At 46.7% G+C, this 20,146-nt stretch overlaps 1 protein-coding gene across 5 annotated transcripts in view; it reads left to right on the top strand.

The window, feature by feature from the left end:
• Nucleotides 1-20,146, top strand: part of PEPD (peptidase D) — a 258,003-nt gene that overhangs the window by 212,078 nt on the left and 25,779 nt on the right. For all 5 annotated transcript variants that reach the window (XM_061593983.1, XM_061593985.1, XM_061593981.1 and 2 more), the window contains 2 exons: nucleotides 473-621; nucleotides 18,990-19,174. In XM_061593983.1, coding sequence (XP_061449967.1) covers nucleotides 473-621; nucleotides 18,990-19,174 — 334 coding nt within the window. The remainder of the gene's footprint in view (nucleotides 1-472; nucleotides 622-18,989; nucleotides 19,175-20,146) is intronic.

Raw genomic sequence — 20,146 nt, forward strand, 5'->3', positions numbered from 1 at the left:
CCCCCTGAAAGGCTGTAACGCCCCCCAGGGGGGTGCTACCGCCCACGTTGGGAATCGCTGTGTTAGATTGAATGGGAAAGGGCAGCCAAGGTTTCCTTTTGGCCAGCCGAAAGCAGTTGCCTTGGTCTCTTGCAGTGTCATGTCAACCTGGCTTTGCTTTCTATGGCTGTAATATACTGGCTTCCTTTTCTTTGTTCAGTGTCTTTGCCACAGTTCCTCCAGGGACCTCCATGTGCTGTACCTGGTTCCTGCCCCCATTTTAATCTCACAATTCTGGGTCATAGGTTAGACTGAAACATGAGTAAAATTCAATTTTGCTGAAGGTGCAGATCACCTGTTTCTCAGGAGATTCACTTTGGGTTGATGTTGTACCTCAAATCCAGGCACAAATAGGGATTGTTGTTGGGTTGGGTTTTTGCCCTCTCCTGCTGCCACTTATCTCCCGAGTGCTGATCTTCGCTCTTCTCTGCAGCTTATTTGACATGGGAGGCGAATACTATTGCTACGGCTCGGACATCACCTGTACATTTCCGGCGAATGGAAAGTTCACTCCTGACCAGAGGGCCATCTACAAAGCTGTGCTGAAGTCATCCCGAGCTGTGCTGAAGGCAGTCAAGCCAGGTAAAAAGATCAGCATATGTCAACAGAAAGGAGGGAGCCTGCACAGTGGTCAGCCTGCCAGAGGCCACTCTGTGTTTTGTGCAGCCTTCGCTTCCAGGGGGTAATATTTAGCCCGCACAGACCGGAATGGGCTGGCCACATTTCAGATTGGCCCTTAAAGGAGGGCGCAGACTGCCCCTTTGTTCCTTCCTTCCTTTGCAAGCTCACCAGGGCTTCTGGCAACCACCTCTGCCTACCTTCCTTCTGTTATGCAAGAGGTTTTCCTGCTCACCTCTTCCCCCCACTGCTTAAAGATTCTAGAAGGTTTGTTTAGCTCTTCTGAGACCAGTAATGACTGGGCAGTTACACAGTGTTCTAAAGGAGGAGTTTCTGCATCAGACTGAGGAGCCCTTGCCTGTAGCAGAGGATGTAGTTATGTATTTCTCCCTCCACTGACAGAGGCAGTTTGCCTTTGAGTACCAGTTGGTGGGAATCACAGGTGGGGGGAGCATCATTGCACTCAGGTCCTGCTTGTGGGCTTTCCCATAGGGACATCAGGTTGGTCACTGTGAGGACAGGATGTTCGACTCAGTGGGCCTTAGGCCTGACTCAGCAGGACTTTTCTCCCGTTATTCTAGGTCACAGGCCGGGCCTGCTAGGGCCTCCCTGTAACCCTCCCACAATCTTCCCCAACATTTTGGACTACAACTCCCATCAGTCTCCAGTTGGCTAGGGCTTATGGGAGTGCACCAGGCTGGGTAAGGCTCCCCTTCATGAACTGAGTGTGTGCCTAGAGACCAGCCAACACTCCCCTGTGGCTGCTGCATTGTCAGATGATTAATTTCAGAGAAGGCAGTCCTCCACTGAGGAACCCATTTTGAAAATCATTGTTTTTACTCAGCCGTTCTTTCCATATTGTTGTAAGAGAGCTTTCCCCCAGCATGGTAGATTGGGGTGGGGATAGGTGGGAATGAGCCTTCGGGCTTAGGGCGGTATATAAATTAAATTAAATAAATAAATAAAATAAATAAAATGAGACTGGGAGAGAGTGGCCTGCTTGAGGCTACTAGCCACCGGCCACCAAGGGCAACACTTGCACTTGCACTTGTGCCCATAAAAATCAGCAGCCCTGCATAGCACGTGGTGGGCCAAATGTGTGTGAAGGACTGTGGTCATTACGCTCTGACTTTCTTCCCACCAAGTAAGAGAGGTCCTGGGATTCCAAGCCCAATTTATTTATTTTATTGCATTATATTTATTTGTTGCTTTTCACACAAAAAAGAGTGTCCCGAAGTGACATACAACATAGAAGGCATTGAAACCTCATATAAAGCAATCATAACATGTATTTATTTATTAAATTTGTTAGTCACTTTTCCATATAGATATGTGCACGCAAAGTGACTTACAAGTAATAAAAATTAAAACTATATATATAAAAAACCAGTGTATAAGGCAGTGGAGCAACCCTTCTTAGGAAGGCTACAAAGCAGAAGCCTTACAAAGTTGAGGAGCAAATGCCCGGGAGAAGATAAATGTTTTTGCCTAGCGCCTAAAGATGGATAATGATGGCTTCAGGCATACCTCCCTAGGGAGAGTGTTCCATAAACGGGGCTGCCACTGAGAAGGCTCATTCTTGTGTTGCACCTCCTTTAGAGAGGGCACAGAAAGAAGTACCTATGATGCTGAGCGCAAGGGCCAGGTTGGTACATATAGGGAGAGGCGGTCCTTGAGGTATTGGGGTCCTGAGCTGTACGAGGCTTTATAGGTCAAAAACAGCACTTTGAATTGCGCCCGGAAACTAATTGGTAGCCAGTGCAGTTGCACCAGAATTGGTGTTATATGCTCAAACTAACTTGTCCTGGTGAGCAGTCTGGCTGCTGAATTCTGCCCCAGCTGCAGTTTCCAAACTGTCTTCAAAGGCAGCCCCAAGTATAACGCATTGCAGTAATCAAACTTAGAGGTTACCAGAGTGCAGACAACAGATGTCAGGCTGTCCCTGTCCAGATAGGGTAGTAGCTGTGCCCCAGCCGAAGCTGATAGAAGGCGCTCCTCGCCACCGAGGCCACTTGACCTCAAGCGACACTAATGGATCCAGAAGTACTTCCAAGCTAGCTACCTGCTCCTTCAGAGGGAGTGTAACCCCATCAAGAGCAGACCACAATCCTTCCATCTGGTCTAGGGAACCACCCACTAACAGTGTCTCAGTATTGTCTGGATTCAGCTTCAGTTTATTGGCTCTCATCCAGTCCATTACAAAGGCAAGACATTGGTCTAGCACATCTACTCCACACCTGGCGATGTAAAGGAGAGATAGGGTTGTGTGTTGTCAGCATATTGCTGACAACTTATTCCAAATCTCTGGATTACCCCACTCAGCAGTTTCATGTAGATGTTAAATAGCATGGGAGATAAAATTGAACTCTGCAGAACCCTATGTTGAATGCTCCATGGAGCCAAACGATACCCCCCAAGCATCACCCTCTGAGAGCGACCAAGTAGGGCCAGAAGCACTGCAAAGCTGTCCCATCCACCCCCAACTCATACAACCACTCCAGGAGAATGCCACGGTCAATGGTATCAAAAGCCGCTGAGAGATCAAGGAGGATTAATAGGGGCACACTCCCCCTATCTCTCTCCCAACATAGGTCATCATACAGGGCAACCAAGGCTGTTTCTGTACCAAAACCAGGTCTGAACCCTGATTGAAATAGATCTAGAATATCAGTTTCATCTGAGAGAGCCTGGAGCCTGAAACCATGCACTCCAGAACCTTGCCCAAGAATAGAATATTAGTGACTGGCCAGTAATTATTTAGATCTTCCAGATCCAGGGAAGGTTTCTTAAGGAGTGGTCACACAATACCTAAATATGCTTATCCAAGAATATTTGTAAAAGGACAAACCATACCCATCCACTAAAAGATAAGAACTAAAACAGGCCAAAAAATATAACTCGCTATCTTCCAAAACAGTCAAAGACGTGAGTAAACAGAAATGTTTTAGCCTGCCTCCTAAAAGCAGGCCATGACGACCCACTTCCTTAGGGACGACATTCTGAAAGCGGAGAGCCACCACAGAGAAGGCCCGTTCTCATGTTGCCATCCCCTGCCCCTCCCACAGAGGGGGCACATGGAGAAGTACCTCTGATGATGGCTAGGTAGGTCCATATGGAGAGAGATGTCGTATCACAGGTTCTGAATTCCTGCACTCTGGCAGTGCGTGGAGGTTGAGATGTGAGGCTGCTGCTTTAGTCTCCAGCCATGTCTAGTTTCAATTAGTGGCAAAGATGAGATCTTAAATTGCTCTTCCTGGTTTACAGCCTTCCTCTATAGCTCAGGGTTAGCCCGTATGGTGCCCTGCAGATGTTGCTGGGCTCCTATTCCCATCTTCCCTGGCCATTGGTCATTATGGCAGGGGCTGATGGGAGCTGGAGTCCAGCAACAGCTGGAAGGCACCATGTTTGCTACCCCAAGCTACATCAGAAGCAGAGGTCTTTCCATCACTTTCACTACTGAGCCAGGAGAAGGAAGGAAGGGCTTCTTCCCTACCATGCTTCATGGAGAACTCTGGCACTGAACAGACATTAATCCACCCCAGCTGATCATTAGAATAAAGTATAACCAAGAACTTGTAACTGAGTTTGCTTATTTCCATCTCCCCCATCCATTTTCCTTTCATATTTTTATTTTTTATTGTTGTTGTTCTTGTTGTTATGAGCCTGGGGGTAGGAGTAGGGGTTGTGTGTATGTGTGTCATCTTTAAGTCACTCTGGGATCCTTTGGGGGTTTTTTGCTAAAGAGCAGGATAATAATTCTTCAACTAAATTCATAGTAAAATGCATAGTGGAAGATGGGGTGGAGCGCATTCTGCCCTTCCCCCAGCCATATACCATTTTAATTAACATTTTAATTCCGTTATTATTGCATTGCAGTCTACTATTGTATTAAACCATATCGCCCTGTAAGATAGCATTGGGACCCCCTCCCCACACACCCACACACATTCCAATTAAAAGCTCTTTTGTCTAGCAAAGGAAATGCCTGGTGGGGAAAGGTGCAAGCGAAGCCAACTTGGCACCCGTCGGCTCCCTCTCTCCATTTATTTATAACTTTGCATGCCACAAGTCCCCACTGAACTGACATGGCATTTGGACACTTGTTGGGCGGAGATGGCTGTTGCACTGATTGATGCTGTTTGTTTCCATAAAATATGAGACAATACAAAGTGCTTCCAAATATGCTCAGATGTCATTGCTGTTTTTTCCATCCAACCAGATTTTTTGATTATTATTTTATCGGCAGCTGGGCCTCCAGAGAACCAGACTGTCAAGAGTGTCATGGCCAAACTTGTGCATGGTGCATCACGTGGATCCATGGCATTTTGTCTTTAATTAATAGAAGGGATGGGGAAGGGGCGGCTTTTTGACAGGCCACACTGGGCAGGGAGGGGAGACTTAACCTTTCCCTCCCCAGCCACAGATTAAAATTGCTGTCCCCCCTCCATGTGCTGACATGAGCCTTGGGGGGAAAGGTCTCATTACTGCCAAAGGGAGGTGTTGTTGTTTAAATGGCTAACAGGTTATAGGGTTTGGTTTTCATCTGGAGCATGGCTGGGGAGGGAAGAGTTAAACCTCCCTTCCCTGGCATGCTGCAGACCTGATGAAAACCAAGGGGGGGCTCCCTAACCCTACTTTTAAGTTTTTTTTCTTTGCTGTGTTTTGTGCCACATGGTCCCAGTGCATCTTCAACAAGTCCTGACCTTTCCTCCTGGACCTGTGCAGGAGAAGAACTTCCCAGTGGAACTGTGCCCCTTGGGGTCAGATCTGTGGCACACTGTGCCACCGCAGGCCAGATGAGCCACTTGAGGTGGCCACACCACTTTGCATCACCGTCATCAATTGCAGCAGCAGCAGTATGACTGTTATCACCATCATCATCTTTTGGGGGAATGTGTATTTGCTAGATGTCTTCTAAGTCCCTGGGCATGAGTGGGGTCCATTCAGAAGCACAAAAGCTGTTTCCAAGGGACATCTTCAGTCTTCCTAGAGCTGTGGGGAGATGAACTTTTTTCAGCCCAAGGGCCACATTCTCTTGAGGGCAATCTTCTGGGGGCCACATGCCGCCAGTGAGCAAGACCAGAGGGACAAAGCACACAGGGCAATAGATGTGACTTTTCCCTTGTACAATAGGCTACACTCCAGCCACTTGAAAGTCAGAGGTTTACATGCACACACACAGTCTCTCCATCCAAATTAGCAAGAAATATTAACACAGTTTGAGGTCATATTCCAGCCGGGCAACAGCGTTCAAGAGCATGGAATGGTGGGAGGGGGCAGAGCATGGACTAAGACTGGTGAGTGCCGTGGCTTAGGGAGGGGGCATGGCCTGGGTAGAGTCCTGAGGGCCGATTTGAGAAGTTGGAGGGCCGTATTTGGTCCCTACCCATCCTGATGAGTTGGGCTCCATGAATCAGATCTGTTACATCTCTCACTCTGCTACTGTAATTGGGGCAAGTCCCAAATCTTTGGGACAAGGCAACCTCTTCTTCTCTGGCGTTCACCTCCCTTCAGACCCTATTTATAAGCTATTTATAGGCACTTCCAGGATAAAATCTTTAGCATCCGCCAGGACTTAGACTCCAGTGTTATAGCAGGTGAATCAAGCGGGGTATCCAAAGCACAGCCTTGTCGCGATTTTTTGGATGAGTTCCAGTAGGTACAGCTTGAGGATGTTGACAAGGTGCTTGGACAGGTTGGTGCAACCACTTCTGTACTGGATCCTTGCGCTTCTTGGCTAATAAAAGCTAGCAGGGATGGAACAGCCGGCTGGGCCAGGGAGGTGATTAATGCCTCTCTGCGAGAGGGGGTGGTCCCTGGCTGCCTTAAAGAGGCAGTAGTGAGACCACTCCTGAAGAGACCCTCCCTGGACCCAGAAAATCTTAATAACTATAGGCCGGTAGCAACTGTTCCATTCCTGGGCAAGGTCCTTGAACGAGTGGTTGCGGGCCAGCTCCAGACACTCTTGGATGAGACCAATTATCTGGATCCATTTCAGTCGGGTTTCAGGCCTGGTTTTGGCACAGAAACAGCCTTGGTTGCCCTGTATGATGACCTTTGTCAGGAGAGTGTGACTCTGTTGATTCTCCTTGATGTCTCAGCGGCTTTCGATACCATCGACCATGGTATCCTTCTGGGAAGACTGGCTGAGTTGGGAGGTACTGCATTGCAGTGGTTCCGCTCCTACTTGGCAGGTCGCCTCCAGAAGGTGGTGCTTGGGGAACATTGCTCGGCACCCTGGACTCTCCAGTATGGGGTTCCTCAGGGGTCAGTTCTGTCCTCCATGCTGTTCAATATCTACATGAAACTGTTGGGTGCAGTCATCTGGAGCTTTAGAGTATGCTGCCATCAGTATGCTGATGACACGCAGCTCTATTTCTCCTTTTCATTGACAGGTGAGGCTGTCAATGTGCTGAACCAGTGCCTGGCTGCAACAATGGACTGGATGAGGGCTAATAAACTGAGGCTCAATCCAGACAAGACTGAGATGCTGCTAGTGGGTAGTTCTTCTGACTGGATGGTGGATGTCCAACCTGTCCTGGATGGGGTCGCACTCCCCCTGAAGGAGCAGGTTCGTAGCTTGGGGGTTCTCATAGAACCATCTCTGTCACTTGAGGCTCAGGTAGCCTCGGTGGCACGGAGTGCCTTCTACCAACTTTGGCTGGTGGCCCAGCTATGCCCCTATCTGGACAGGGATAACCTGGCTTCAGTTGTCCATGCTCTGGTAACCTCCAAGTTAGATTACTGCAATGTGCTCTATGTGGGGCTGCCTTTGAAGATGGTTCGGAAGCTGCAGATTGTGCAAAATGCAGCGGCCAGATTGGTAACAGGGACCAGACGGTTCGAACATATAAAGCCGATTCTGCCCCACTTGCATTGGCTGCCTGTATGTTTCTGAGCTCGATTCAAGGTGCTGATTTTAACCTATAAAGCCTTACACGGCTTAGGATCACAGTACCTGATGGAATGCCTCTCCAGACACAAACCCACCCATACACTCCGCTCAACCTCAAAGGCCCTCCTCCTGGTACCTACTCCAAGGGAAGCTGGGAGTCTGGCAACAAGGAGAGGGCCTTCTCAGTGGTGGTTCCCAAATTATGGAATGATCTCCCTGATGAGGTGCACCTAGCGCCAACACTGTTATCTTTTCGGCACCAGGTCAAGACTTTCCTCTTCTCCCAGACATTTTAGCATGTGTTTTTAAATTTGTATATTTGTTTTTAATGTTTTTAATTGTTGTAAACCGCCCAGAGAGCTTCGGCTATAGGGCAGTATACAAATAAAATAAATAAATAAATACATTTAAAGCATTTTTATCTCTTTTAGAAAGCTGAAAAAGGCTTTCAAATGTCAATGAGGAAACAATCCTTGCCCTCAGGTTTACAATCAAAAAGACACAACACAAGAGGAAAAGGGATTAGGAGGAAGAAGGAAAACAAGTGGACTTGGGCACTAGTCCCTATTGATTTTATTTATTTATTTTATTCAATCCCACCCTTCCTCCCAGAAGGAGCCCTAGTTGTGGAGTTCCTGGCCTACTGGATTGGAAAGCTTTCAAAGAACCGGCGAGTCAAATGTTGCAGAGTTGATGGAGAGGCCCTGTAATTCTTTCTCTCTCTCCTTCTCCTGTAACCTGATGGAATGGCTGCTGTAGGTGACAGTTCAGGGAGGAGCCTGCTGGAACTGTTCTTTTGGCAGAGTCAATGGAGAGGCCTTGAAGTCCCATCTTTCTCCCTCTCCTGTAGCCGGAAAATAATAGGTTGAAAGCCGCCTTCAAGCTATGGTAAAGCTAGATGGCTTCTGTGCCATAATTTAATTGCTAATTAATCTGTGGTCAATATTACCACAGTCAAGCAGCTCTTATTACAACCCCATAGTGCATGTGTATGAGAGAGAGAGAAATGGAGGGAGGAGGCAGTAAAAGGTGTGCTGTCCTCAGGCCCCTCTCACTTCCATCTCATCTCAGCAAGAGCCCATGAAACCTTTGTGAGCCTTGGTTGGTGGACTACAGTGAAATGGTCATGCTTGGGTTCACTGACCTGCATTGCACAGTATCTCATTTGGCAGCAAATTAAGAATGGAGCAGACGCCTCGTCAGCAGATTTTCTCTTGGTACAGATGTCTCATGCGACAACGGTCCAAAGTCCAAAGGTTCTCCAGTCAGGCTGTGTAAACCTGGCCCTCCAGTGGCTGACAGCTGGCTGGCTGATAGACTACAGGGTTGAATTTCTCAAGGATTACCGAGGGGTAGAGAATGGATCTATAAATAATCTGGTGGAAAGTAGTTCTTTAAAACCTGGGGAGTGTTTCACCAAAGTGAGCCAGTGCAGTGTGGTGGTTAGAGCAGCCTTTCCCAACCTCGTGCCTCTAGCTGTTTTGGACTACAGCTCTCATCATCCCCAGCCAGCACTGCTGGAGGGCACCAGGTTAGGGAAGGCTGGGTGAGAGTATTGGGCTGGGGAGACTCAAGTTCAAATCCCCACTGAGCCAGGAAGCTCCCTGGATGACCCTGGGCCAGTCACTGTCTCTCAGCCTAACCCAACCACGTTGTGAGGATAAAATGCAGTGGGAGTGGTGTCGAGCTCTGTGGAAGTAATAAATGTGATGGGCCGAGTAAACCTATAGGAGAGGAAGGATCCAAAGCAGAGGAGCTGTCCGATCCAAAACCCTGCCATGCTTCTGCCAGCAGCAGAGAAGGTGGTGGGATGGGATGTTGGTGCTCCAGGATGGCAGTGGCGGCTGGTGCTGTCCTTGCCTCCTCCTCCTCCTCCTCCAATTTCTTTCCAGAATCCCTCCTACTGGACTCAATGGGAGGGAAAACAAGTACACCAGGTCCAGGGCTGGCAGACTTTCCCCCTGTTCTGGGCGTTGATTTGGAGGATGTGGTTTGGCTTTGGACATAAGAAGAGCCCAGTCGCTGGGTCAGGCCAGGGCCCACGTACTCCAGCATCCTGTTCTTCTCACAGTGGACAACCAGATGCCCATTATGAGAAGCCCGCAAGCAAGACCTAAGCACCTCGCCCCCTACATTTTCCAACAACTGGTTTTAAGAGTAGCATCCTGCCTCCGGCAGCGGAGGGAGAAGATAGCCATCAGGGTTAGTAGCCTTCTCCTCCATGAATCTGTCTAATCCTCTTTTTAAAGCCTTTCAAGTTGGTGGCCATCGCTGCCTCTTGTGAGAGCAAATTCCATCATTTAAAGAAGTATTTCCTTTTGTCTGTCTTGAATCTTCCAAAATTCTAAAAAGGTTGTCTCAAACGTAAGTGGGCCCCCTCTGCCTCCCTTCATAATTTGAGCATTGAGTGTCTCTCATCCTAAATGAAGGCATCAGTTCCCATTCTTCATTCTCAAATAGTCCCTTTTTCATTAAAAAATACATATTTAATCCAAAATATCTGACATCCTAGATCCCTTCCAATGTACACATACACAGTTTTAGTCAGTTTTATTGTTTAAATGTAATGGGGTTTTTATTGTTGCATTATGGTATTATGTGTTTTGATTGTTCACTGCCGTGTGAGGTGATCTCCCTGAAAAGCAGTATAGACATCTTTTAGATAAATAAAGTTAATAATTCTCTCTCTCTCTCTCTCTCTCTCCCTCCCTCCCTCTCTCTCTCTCTCTCTCTCTCTCCCTCCCTCCCTCCCTCCCTCCCTCCCTCCCTCCCTCAAGCAAAATGTTGTGTTCTATAGTCACAGAACTCCTGCTTCCTGAAGATCTCCGCTTTCTTTAAAAACAAGTTTCTAGATCTCATGGCTGCAAATATAGGCTTGAAAGTATGTAGGAAATGTCTTTAAAAATAACTAAGTAACTGAGGAAAGGCCTGCCCACCTCACTGCTCCTCCCCCATTCCATGATTACATCACAGAATACATTATGCAAATTAGTGTGTACATTGCAGAATACATTGTTCAGAGCAAAAGAACATGTGTGCAGATATGTTCTGTTTCAGCTTTCCTTGGCACAAGTTTGGCCTTTTTTGGCCTTAGTTAAAGTCATTAATTAGTTGCTGTGCTTTACATGGGATTTGATCTGCGTCCCTGTGGCAACTTGGCCAGTAAACCATCATGACTGCATTGTTTAAAATAAATCACTATTCAAGTCTGGGCCATCCTGTAATGAGTAACTCATTTACAGAAGTTAAAACAATGAAGGTGTAGGGCAGGGCTCTCATGCTTGTGGCCCCCTTCCCTGTGGAACTCTCAGGGACAGCTGCACCCCTACAAATCCTAAGCTAGCTAAGTGTGGGCTGGATGGAACAACTATCAGGTGGATCCACAGTTGGCTCCAGAATCTTACTCAAAGAGTGCTTATCAATGATTCCTTCTCAAACTGGGCAAAAGTAACAAGTGGAGTACCACAGGGCTCTGTCCTGGGCCCAGTGATCTTCAACATTTTTATTAATGACTTGGATGAGGAGGTACAGAGCATGCTTTTCAAATTTGCAGATGATACAAAATTGGAGAGCATAGCTAATACCGTGGAAGACAGAAACAAAATTCAAAGGGACCTTGATAGGCTGGAGCATTGGGCTGAAAGCAACAGAATGAAATTCAACGGGGATAAATGCAAAGTTCTACACTTAGGAAAATGAAACCAAATGCACAGTTATAAGATGGGGGAAACTTGGCTCAGCAATACGACATGTGAGAAGGATTTTGGAATTGTTGTTGATCACAAGCTGAATATGAGCCAACAGCGTGATGGGGCTGCAAAAACGGCAAATGCTATATTAGGCCGCATTAACAGAAGTATAGTTTCCAAATCACGTGAAGTATTAGTTCCCCTCTATTCAGCACTGGTTAGGCCTCATCTTGAATACTGCAGTTCTGGTCTCCGCACTTCAAGAAGGATGCAGACAAATTGGAACAGGTTCAGAGTAGGGCAACAAGGATGATCTGGGGACTGGAAACAAAGCCCTATGAGGAGAGGCTGAAAGAACTGGGCATGCTTAGCCTGGAGAAGACTGATGGGAGATATGATAGCACTCTTCAAGTACATGAAAGGTTGTCACACAGAGGAGGGCCGGGATCTCTTCTCGGTCATCCTAGAGTGCAGGACATGGAATAATGGGCTCAAGTTGCAGGAAGCCAGATTTCAACTGGACATCAGGAAAACCTCCTAACTGTTAGAGCCATACGACACTGGAACCAATGACCTAGAGAGGTAGTGGGCTCTCCGACACTGAAGGCATTCAAGAGGCAGCTGGACAGCCATCTGTCGGGAATGCTTTGATTTGGATTCCTGCATTGAGCAGAGGTTTGGACTTGATGGCCCTATAGGCCCCTTCCAACTCTACTATTCTATGATTCTATGAAATGTTGTTGGACTTCACCTCCTATCAGCTCCAGCTGGTCTGACCAATGGTCATGTATGATGGAAGTTGCACTGCACAGGTTAGCCGCCTCTCTTGTAAATCTTGGAATACTTTGTTCAGATAGGCCCATGCCATGCTCCAGTGGATGCCGTCAGGGTTTAGTGTCCCAATCCCAGGAGGTATAGGGCTCTTAGGAAAATACTCACCCAGGAGGGCAAGGTTGCAGGCTTACAAACTGAAGCACAGAGAATGAAGTCTAAGTCCAAAACGTAATCTGGAGCAAGGTCAGGCAATAAGGTCAGTCCATGGTTAATATCCCATGGAGTTCAGGCAAGGTACAACACAGTAAGTTGGGGGAACTAGACTCGGGAGCAAAGAGCCAGAGACCTGTGTTGTTTCCACCAGATAGAAGGCTTAAAAGGGAGTCTGATAGACTCTGGCCTCCTACACTGCACCCTAACCACAGCTGCAGGTAGTGAAGGCGTTTCAGGGATTGCTTACTCACAAACTGCAACTACTCTGTGTCAGTGGTCTTCACTCTAGAATTGGTGTTCTCAAAGACTGGGGGCACCTCCTCCTCTGATAGCCTCAAGGGTTCTTCAGCAGTTCTCACCTCCCACACACATGTCGAGAGCCCCTCAAGGGGGGTTCTGAGCATTGGTTCTAGAGGACCCTCCTTGCTCCTCAAGGTCTTCGACCTGTGGGGTGTATGATTCATCTTCTGAGGACTCCATCTCTGGTACCAGGTCAGGACTAAATGTGACAGTCCATGGTCCTCACCCCTGTCCGCTAAAGACTGCCCCCTCCTGTTATTTAACATATCCATTCTGGTCTGGCAGCCCACCCACCGCTTTCATTCTCCATCTGCCTGTTCCAAGTTCACTCCCCCCTTTACGTAACAGAGATATTAAGCCAGGAGTGGGCAACCTGTGAGGGCTTCCCAGATGTTGCTGGACTCCCAGCTCCTATCTTCTCTGATCATTGACCATGCTGGATGGGGCTGAAACAATCCAGCAGCGTCTGGAGGGCCCTCAGAGTTCCTCATCCAGGCTTACTTTTTGGACAGTAGGGTGCAAAACAGTAATTATGCAAAAGTCAGAAGTTCTACACACACACACACATCAACATCTGGGCAAGCAAAAAGTGGTATTTATTTGTTTATTTATTATTGCATTTATATTCCAGCTTTTCTCCAAGGATCTCAAGGTGCTGTACATGTTTTTCCCCCTCTCTCCATTTTATCCTCACAGCAACCCTGTGAGGTAAGTTAAGCGGAGAGGCAATGACTGGCCCAAGGTCACCCAGTGAGCTTCATGGCTGAGTGGGGAATTGAATCCTGGTCTCCCAGTTCATAGTCCAACAATTATGGCTTATATGACATATATTTTAGGACCCAGCCTATCCTTCTGATTGTAAACTGTTTTAACTTACTTTAATATGTAATCTGCCCTGGGACCTTTATGGTGAAGAGCGGGTCAGAAATGCAATAAATAAAAGATACTTCACGCTGCTTAATAGTAAGTCCAACTCTGTTGGTGCAAACAGATCTTCTAAGTAGATTTGTCTGTCCATGTCCTCATTCTCCAAGGGATAGCAGGTGGTTACAAGAGCCTGTCGTTCCCCAGCTATGATTCTGTGGTCTTCTCCCTTGACTCCTCTAGAAGGCAAGTAAAAACGGTTCTCTTTCCAGATGCCTTTTTTATATTGTTGTTATCACTCCTGGGACCTTGCTGGCATGCAAGCGTCCTTGAGATGTTCACATTTAGGTGCAGTGGTAATGATGAACAGCTGTGTTGCCCAACTGCACGCTACTGGCCTTTGTTCCAGAGATGTATGACAAGGGTAGGTTTTTATTGGTGCTGAGCTATGGGAGTATTCCTCCCTCTTTAAATGCACAGCACTCTTTGTTTGTAAAAAAAGGTACCATAATTCAGGCAAGATACACCCCATTCCCCAAAGCTGTCTCTCCCACCAAGTGGGGTAAAGCAAATTTAAATTTGGAGTGCCTCTTGGATTTAAAAACTGCTGACTTGCACATGAGCCTGCCAAATCTGAACAAGGATAGTGTTAGTTGCTAAACCTTTGCCCCAGTTACCTTAGTTTGGCAACTGTCCTGTTGGGAATGACTCAATCCCCTGTGGTGAAAAAAAGCAGCAAAAGAAGCCGCTGCAGTGTGATGGCAGCCAATGAGAAAGATCCCTTCATGTGCTCAACAGTGTGCAGCGCACATGACAAAGACAACAATGTGTTTTATATCACCACAACTTGCTGAAAAGTAGTTTACCAGCAGATTTTGGAGTGTTTTTAGGATAAGTTCTTAGAATTTTTTAATGGTCAGTTTGTTGTTGTTATGTGCCTTCAAGTCAATTTCGACTTAGGGTGACCCTATTAATCATCGACCTCCAATAGCATCTGTTATAAACCACCCTCTTCAGACCTTGTAAGTTCAGATCTGTAGCTTCCTTTATGGAATCAGTCCATTTCTTGTTTGGCCTTCCTCTTTTTCTACTCCCTTCTGTTTTTCCCAGCATTATTGTCTTTTCTAGTGAATCATGTCTTCTCATTATGTGTCCAAAGTATGATAACCTCAGTTTCATCATTTTAGCTTCTAGTGATAGTTCTGGTTTAATTTGTTCTGGACTGCCTTCAAGTCAATTCCGACTTATGGTGACTCTGTGAATAGGGTTTTCATGGTAAGCGGTATTTAGAGGTTTACCATTCCTCTGAGGCTGAGAGGCAGTGACTGGCCCAAGATCACCCAGTGAGCTTCATGGCTGTGTGGGGAATCGAACTCTGGTCTCCCAGGTCGTAGTCCAGCACCTTAACCACTACTAACACCCTGGTATTCACAAAGCTCTCCTCCAACACCACATTTCAAATGACTTGATTTTTCTCTTATCCACTTTTTTCACTGTCCAACTTTCATATCCATACATAGAGATCGAGAATATCATGGACTGAATGATCCTGACTTTAGTGTTCAGTGATACGTATTTGCATTTGAGGACCTTTTCTAGTTCTCTCATAGCTGCCCTCCCCACTCCTAGCCTTCTTCTGATTTCTTGACTATTGTCTCCCTTTTGGTTAATGACTGTGTCAAGGTATTGATAATCCTTGACAAGTTCAATGTCCTCATTGTCAACTTTAAAGTTACATAAATCTTCTGTTGTCATTACTTTAGTCTTCTTGACGTTCTGCTGTAGTCTTGCTTTTCCGCTTTCCTCTTTAACTTTCATCAGCGTTCATTTCAGATCATTACTGGTTTGTGCTAGGAGTATGGTCAGTTAGCTGAATAAAATTAGGATAGGGGGATTTGCTAGCTGCTGGAGGATGCTTTAATCGGGAAAAGATAGGTGCATTCAACTAAACTTGCAGGTGTGTTAATTGCTCGTTGTAGAGAAGGAAAGTAAACTTGCAGGTGACCGTTTTCTGCACATCTGCACTGGATGCATAGCGAATGTCTCCCAGCCACTTGGCAAGATGAAAGTCTGCAGTAAAAGAGAGAGATGGAGAGCAAGCAGGGAGGGATGGGGAGGGGCAGTAGCCTTTAGTTTGTGTAGTCTGAAACAGCCTTCACCAACCTGGTGCCCTCCACGTTTTGGACTACAACTCCCATCGGCCCCAGCCACCCCAGCCGTATGTGTGATGCTGCAGTTGATGAAAGCACAGCCTGGGGCTGATGGGAGTTGTACTCCAAAACATATGGAGAGCACCAGGTTGAGAAAAGCTGGCCTGGATCTTCACAAAATATACCACGTTATTGTAAATAACCTGAGGTAAACAAGCCCAGGGTAAATGAGTGAGTGACTTTATTTTTTTTAAACTATATCCTGCCTTTACGTTTTAAAAGAAATCTTCAAAATACAATATCAAAACAAATGACAGCAGTTTTGTGGATTTGATGTTTATGGGCGGGGTGAGGGGGAAGGTCCCTTGTTGGAGAGAGAACATTTAGACCTCATTATCCACAATGGAGGACAGGGCTGGACGAGCAGATTGATACATTGGCCTAAGAGAGGATGTGGGATTTCTGTGCTCCTTCATATGAGGGTGAGGAAGGGTTTCCTTAAATTGTGCACCTTCTGGGGACCATGAACAGTAAGTTAGAAAGAATCATCCATTTCTCCCCTCTAGTCTGCCCCCCCATTTCTAAGGATGGGGAATAAAACAAGTACAGGGCGTGGGACCTCAATACCTTGTGGAACGCCTCTCTCGATACGAACCTACCCGTTCACTTCGTTCAGAATCTAAGGCCCTCCTCCGGGTACCAACCCATCGGGAAGCCCGGAGGGTGGTTACTAGATCTAGGGCCTTTTCTGTGGTGGCCCCTGAGTTGTGGAACAGCCTCCCCGAAGAGGTACGCCTGGCGCCTACACTTCTATCTTTTCGGCGCCAGGTAAAGACCTTTTTATGCTCCCAGGCATTTTAATTTTCTTAACCATTTTAATCTTTTAATCCGTATTTTTTAATTTTTGTCGTATTGTGTTTTTGTAGTGTTTTTTTGTTGCTTGTTTGTATATGTTTTTATGATTTTTATTATGATATATTGTATTTTATCTTGTTTGTTCACCGCCCTGAGAGCTATTCTGCTAAGGGCGGTATATAAATTGAAATAATAAATAAATAAATAAATAATACAGATTGCGTTAATTTACTGAGGGCACAATCCAAGCCCTGTCTGCGCCAGGCTGGGAGGAGGTGGATGTGGCAGATCCCCAGCTGAGCTGGCAGGCTCCCAGCGACCCCTATTCTGGCTGAGCCGCGCCACTGCCAAGACCCTGCCAGCACTGCTGGGGGTGGGTCTGCCAGGGACAGCCAATCTGGCTGACGGAGAGCCAGTGGAAGTCAGCAGTAGCCCCAAAAATGGAGCGTTCCAGGGGGCCGTGGGTCCCAATCCCCATGAGAATTCCACCGGCTAATAGGTTGGCGCAGTAAAAATATTCCTGTGGTGGCCTATGGGGACCGCTTACTCCCCGGCAGGCCTGTTCATGGGAACTGGTTCTTCTCTGCCTGATCCTGTGTGCAACTCCCAATACAGCTGATATTCAGCCAGGCCGGCAGCTCCCAAATGGGAGGTGGATGCAGCAGAGCTTTTCGCCAGCTCCTCCTCCACCCATCACCTGTCCCGCCAGCTCCCCGTCATTTGGATTGTGCTGCCCGTCCTTTCATTTATTGCTTTTGTATCCTTGTACCTTTTCTTTGATCGGGTAACTTTCCTTGTAGACAGTGGGAATACTGTGGACATAATAGATCCCGACTTCAGCAAACCTTTTGACAAAGTGCCCCATGATATTCTGCTTAGCAAGCTAGCTAAATGTGGGCTGGATGGAACAACTATCAGGTGGATCCACAGCTCGCTCCAGAATCTTACTCAAAGAGTGCTTATCAATGATTCCTTCTCAAACTGGGCTTAAGTAACAAGTGGGGTACCACAGGGCTCGGTCCTGGGCCCAGTGCTCTTTAACATTTTTATTAACGACTTGGATGAGGAGGTACAGAGCATGCTTATCAAATTTGCAGATGATACAAAATTGGGGGGCATAGCTAATACCGTGAAAGACAGAAACAAAATGCAAAGGGACCTTGGTAGGCTGGAGCATTGGGCTGAAAACAACAGAATGAAATTTAGCAGGGATAAATGCAAAGTTCTACACTTTGGAAAAAGAAACCAAATGCACAGTTATAAGATGGGGGATACCTGGCTCAGCAATACGACATGTGAGAAGGATCTTGGAATTGTCATTGATCACAAGCTGAATATGAGCCAACAGTGTGATGGGGCTGCAAAAAGGCAAATGCTATTTTAGGCTGCATTAGCAGAAGTATAGTTTCCAAATCGCGTGAAGTATTAGTTCTCCTCTATTCAGCACTGGTTAGGCCTCATCTTGAGTGCTGCATCCAGTTCTGATCTCTACACTTTGATGCAGACAAACTGGAACAGGTTCAGAGGAGGGCAACAAGGAGGATCAGGGGACTGGAAACCAAGCCCTATGAGGAGAGACTGAAAGAACTGGGCATGTTTAGCCTGGAGAAGAGAAGACTGATGGGAGATATGATAGCACTCTTCAAGTACATGAAAGGTTGTCACACAGAGGAGGGCCAGGATCTCTTCTCGATCGTCCCAGAGTGCAGGACATGGAATAATGGGCTCAAGTTGCAGGAAGTCAGATTTCCACTAGACATCAGGAAAAACTTCCTGTTAGAGCCATACGGCAATGGAATCAATTACCTAGAGAGGTAGTGGGCTGTCCGACGCTGGAGGCCTTCAAGAGGCAGCTGGACAGCCATCTGTCGGGGATGCTTTGATTTGGATTCCTGCATCGAGCACAGGGTTGGACTCAGTGGCCTTGTAGGCCCCTTCCAACTCTATTCTATGATTCTTTAGGTAGCTTAAGGGCATGTTTGTGAAGCTTGTCCCATTTTATCCTCCAAATAACTCTGTGGGTCAATTAAAGCTGAAAGGATCCATTTCTGGTTCAGAGCTGCCACTGAGCTTTGTGGCTGAGTTTATGTCCAGGTCTCCCCGCTCCAAGTCCAACATCGTTCCCAAATGATGGGGCAAGGGGCACATCAGTGCACCACTCAGACTGTGAGGGGGCTGTACTACGACTTAGCTGTTCTGATGCAATAGTGAGGAACTGGTGGCCGTCCAGATGTTATTGGGGCTCCAACTCCCAGCCGTCTGCATGGCCAACTGTCAGGGATAATGGGAATTGTACTCCACCAACATCAGGAGAGCTGTAGGTTCCTCGCCCCTGATTAAAGCAAAGGTATCTAATGTCTGTTTTTGAAAAAAGGAAAACTCTAAATGTCTTCATTTCTCATTTTTCTTCTGTTTGTTTGCTGAGTAATGTTTTTAATTATTATTTAAAATATCATTTGTAAAAAACATAATAATTTTTGTTTTTGAACGTTAAGCCAAGTCAGGTGGGCACATTTCTGCTGCTGTTTTATTTTAAATAAATAAGTAAGACATCTTAAGAGTTAATGATGGCTGTTACTTCCCCCCTCCCAGGAATCGCCTGGCCTGACATGCACCGTCTGGCGGACCGAGTCCATCTGGAAGAGCTCACAAAAATTGGCATCCTCCGAGGCAGTGTTGATGACATGGTGAAGGTTCATTTGGGTGCCTTGTTTATGCCCCATGGGCTTGGCCACCTCCTTGGAATCGATGTGCATGATGTGGGAGGCTACCCGGAGGTCAGTATTGGAACGTTTCTTTTGTGGATTGCAAAAAGGGATCAAAACATCTGGAAAAGATCAAGCCCATACACCTCTGTCTCTCAGGGCAGAAAATATCCATGTATCCTCCCACCACCGTCAAACAGCTAGATTTGTGTGCTTAGTTATGAAAGTGTGTGTAGCATTTTGCCAGCCCTTTACCAGGCTTTAAAATCCTGAAGCAACAACATAATATGTAAGTGACCTTTTAAAAAAAAAAGGCATTAACTGCACAATCTGCCAGAATGCAAGTCAAGCAAGACAGGAACGCCAGTGCACTATTTCTCCAGAAATTCTTAAGCAGGAATGGGGACCTTTTTTTCAGCCTCAGAGCTACTGTACTGTACTGTTCTGGGCAACCTCTCAAGGGCCACATGCCAGTGGTGTGTGAGCCAGAGACAAACATTGACACAATAATGAATGTTTATTTTACCTTTGTACAGTAGGCTAGTTTCTATACATATACTCACACACACCCCTCTTTGTCCTCCACCCAGGCAAGGAAGTGTCCGAGAACACATTCCAGCCAGGCAAAAACACTTAAAGATGATGCAAACTATGCTTTAATTTGGATTCCTGCATTGAGCAGGGGGTTGAACTTGATGACCTCATTGGCCCCTTCCAACTCTACAATTCTAGGATTCAAAGCAGGGCCAGGAGTGGGTATGGCTGGGGAGAGTTCCAAGGACCAACTCTAAAGTCCTGGAAGGCTGCATTTGGTCCCTAGGCCAGTGGTGTCCCACCCTTGTTTTAAAGCCTTCCTGGGAAAGGGTATCTTCTCACAAGAGTTCTGAAGGGGGAGAGTAGCCAGACACACTTCCCAGGAGAGGAAATCCCAAAAACATAACAATATGCCTCCACATACAAAGGAATATGCAACACTGCATTATCTAGAGCTGTAGAGATTGCCTTTTGAATGCAGCTTGACTGACTTGCCAGGTCCTCTCTCCA

This window comes from Rhineura floridana, chromosome 13, assembly GCF_030035675.1.
Source record: "Rhineura floridana isolate rRhiFlo1 chromosome 13, rRhiFlo1.hap2, whole genome shotgun sequence".
Classification (NCBI taxonomy): Eukaryota; Metazoa; Chordata; class Lepidosauria; order Squamata; family Rhineuridae; genus Rhineura; species Rhineura floridana.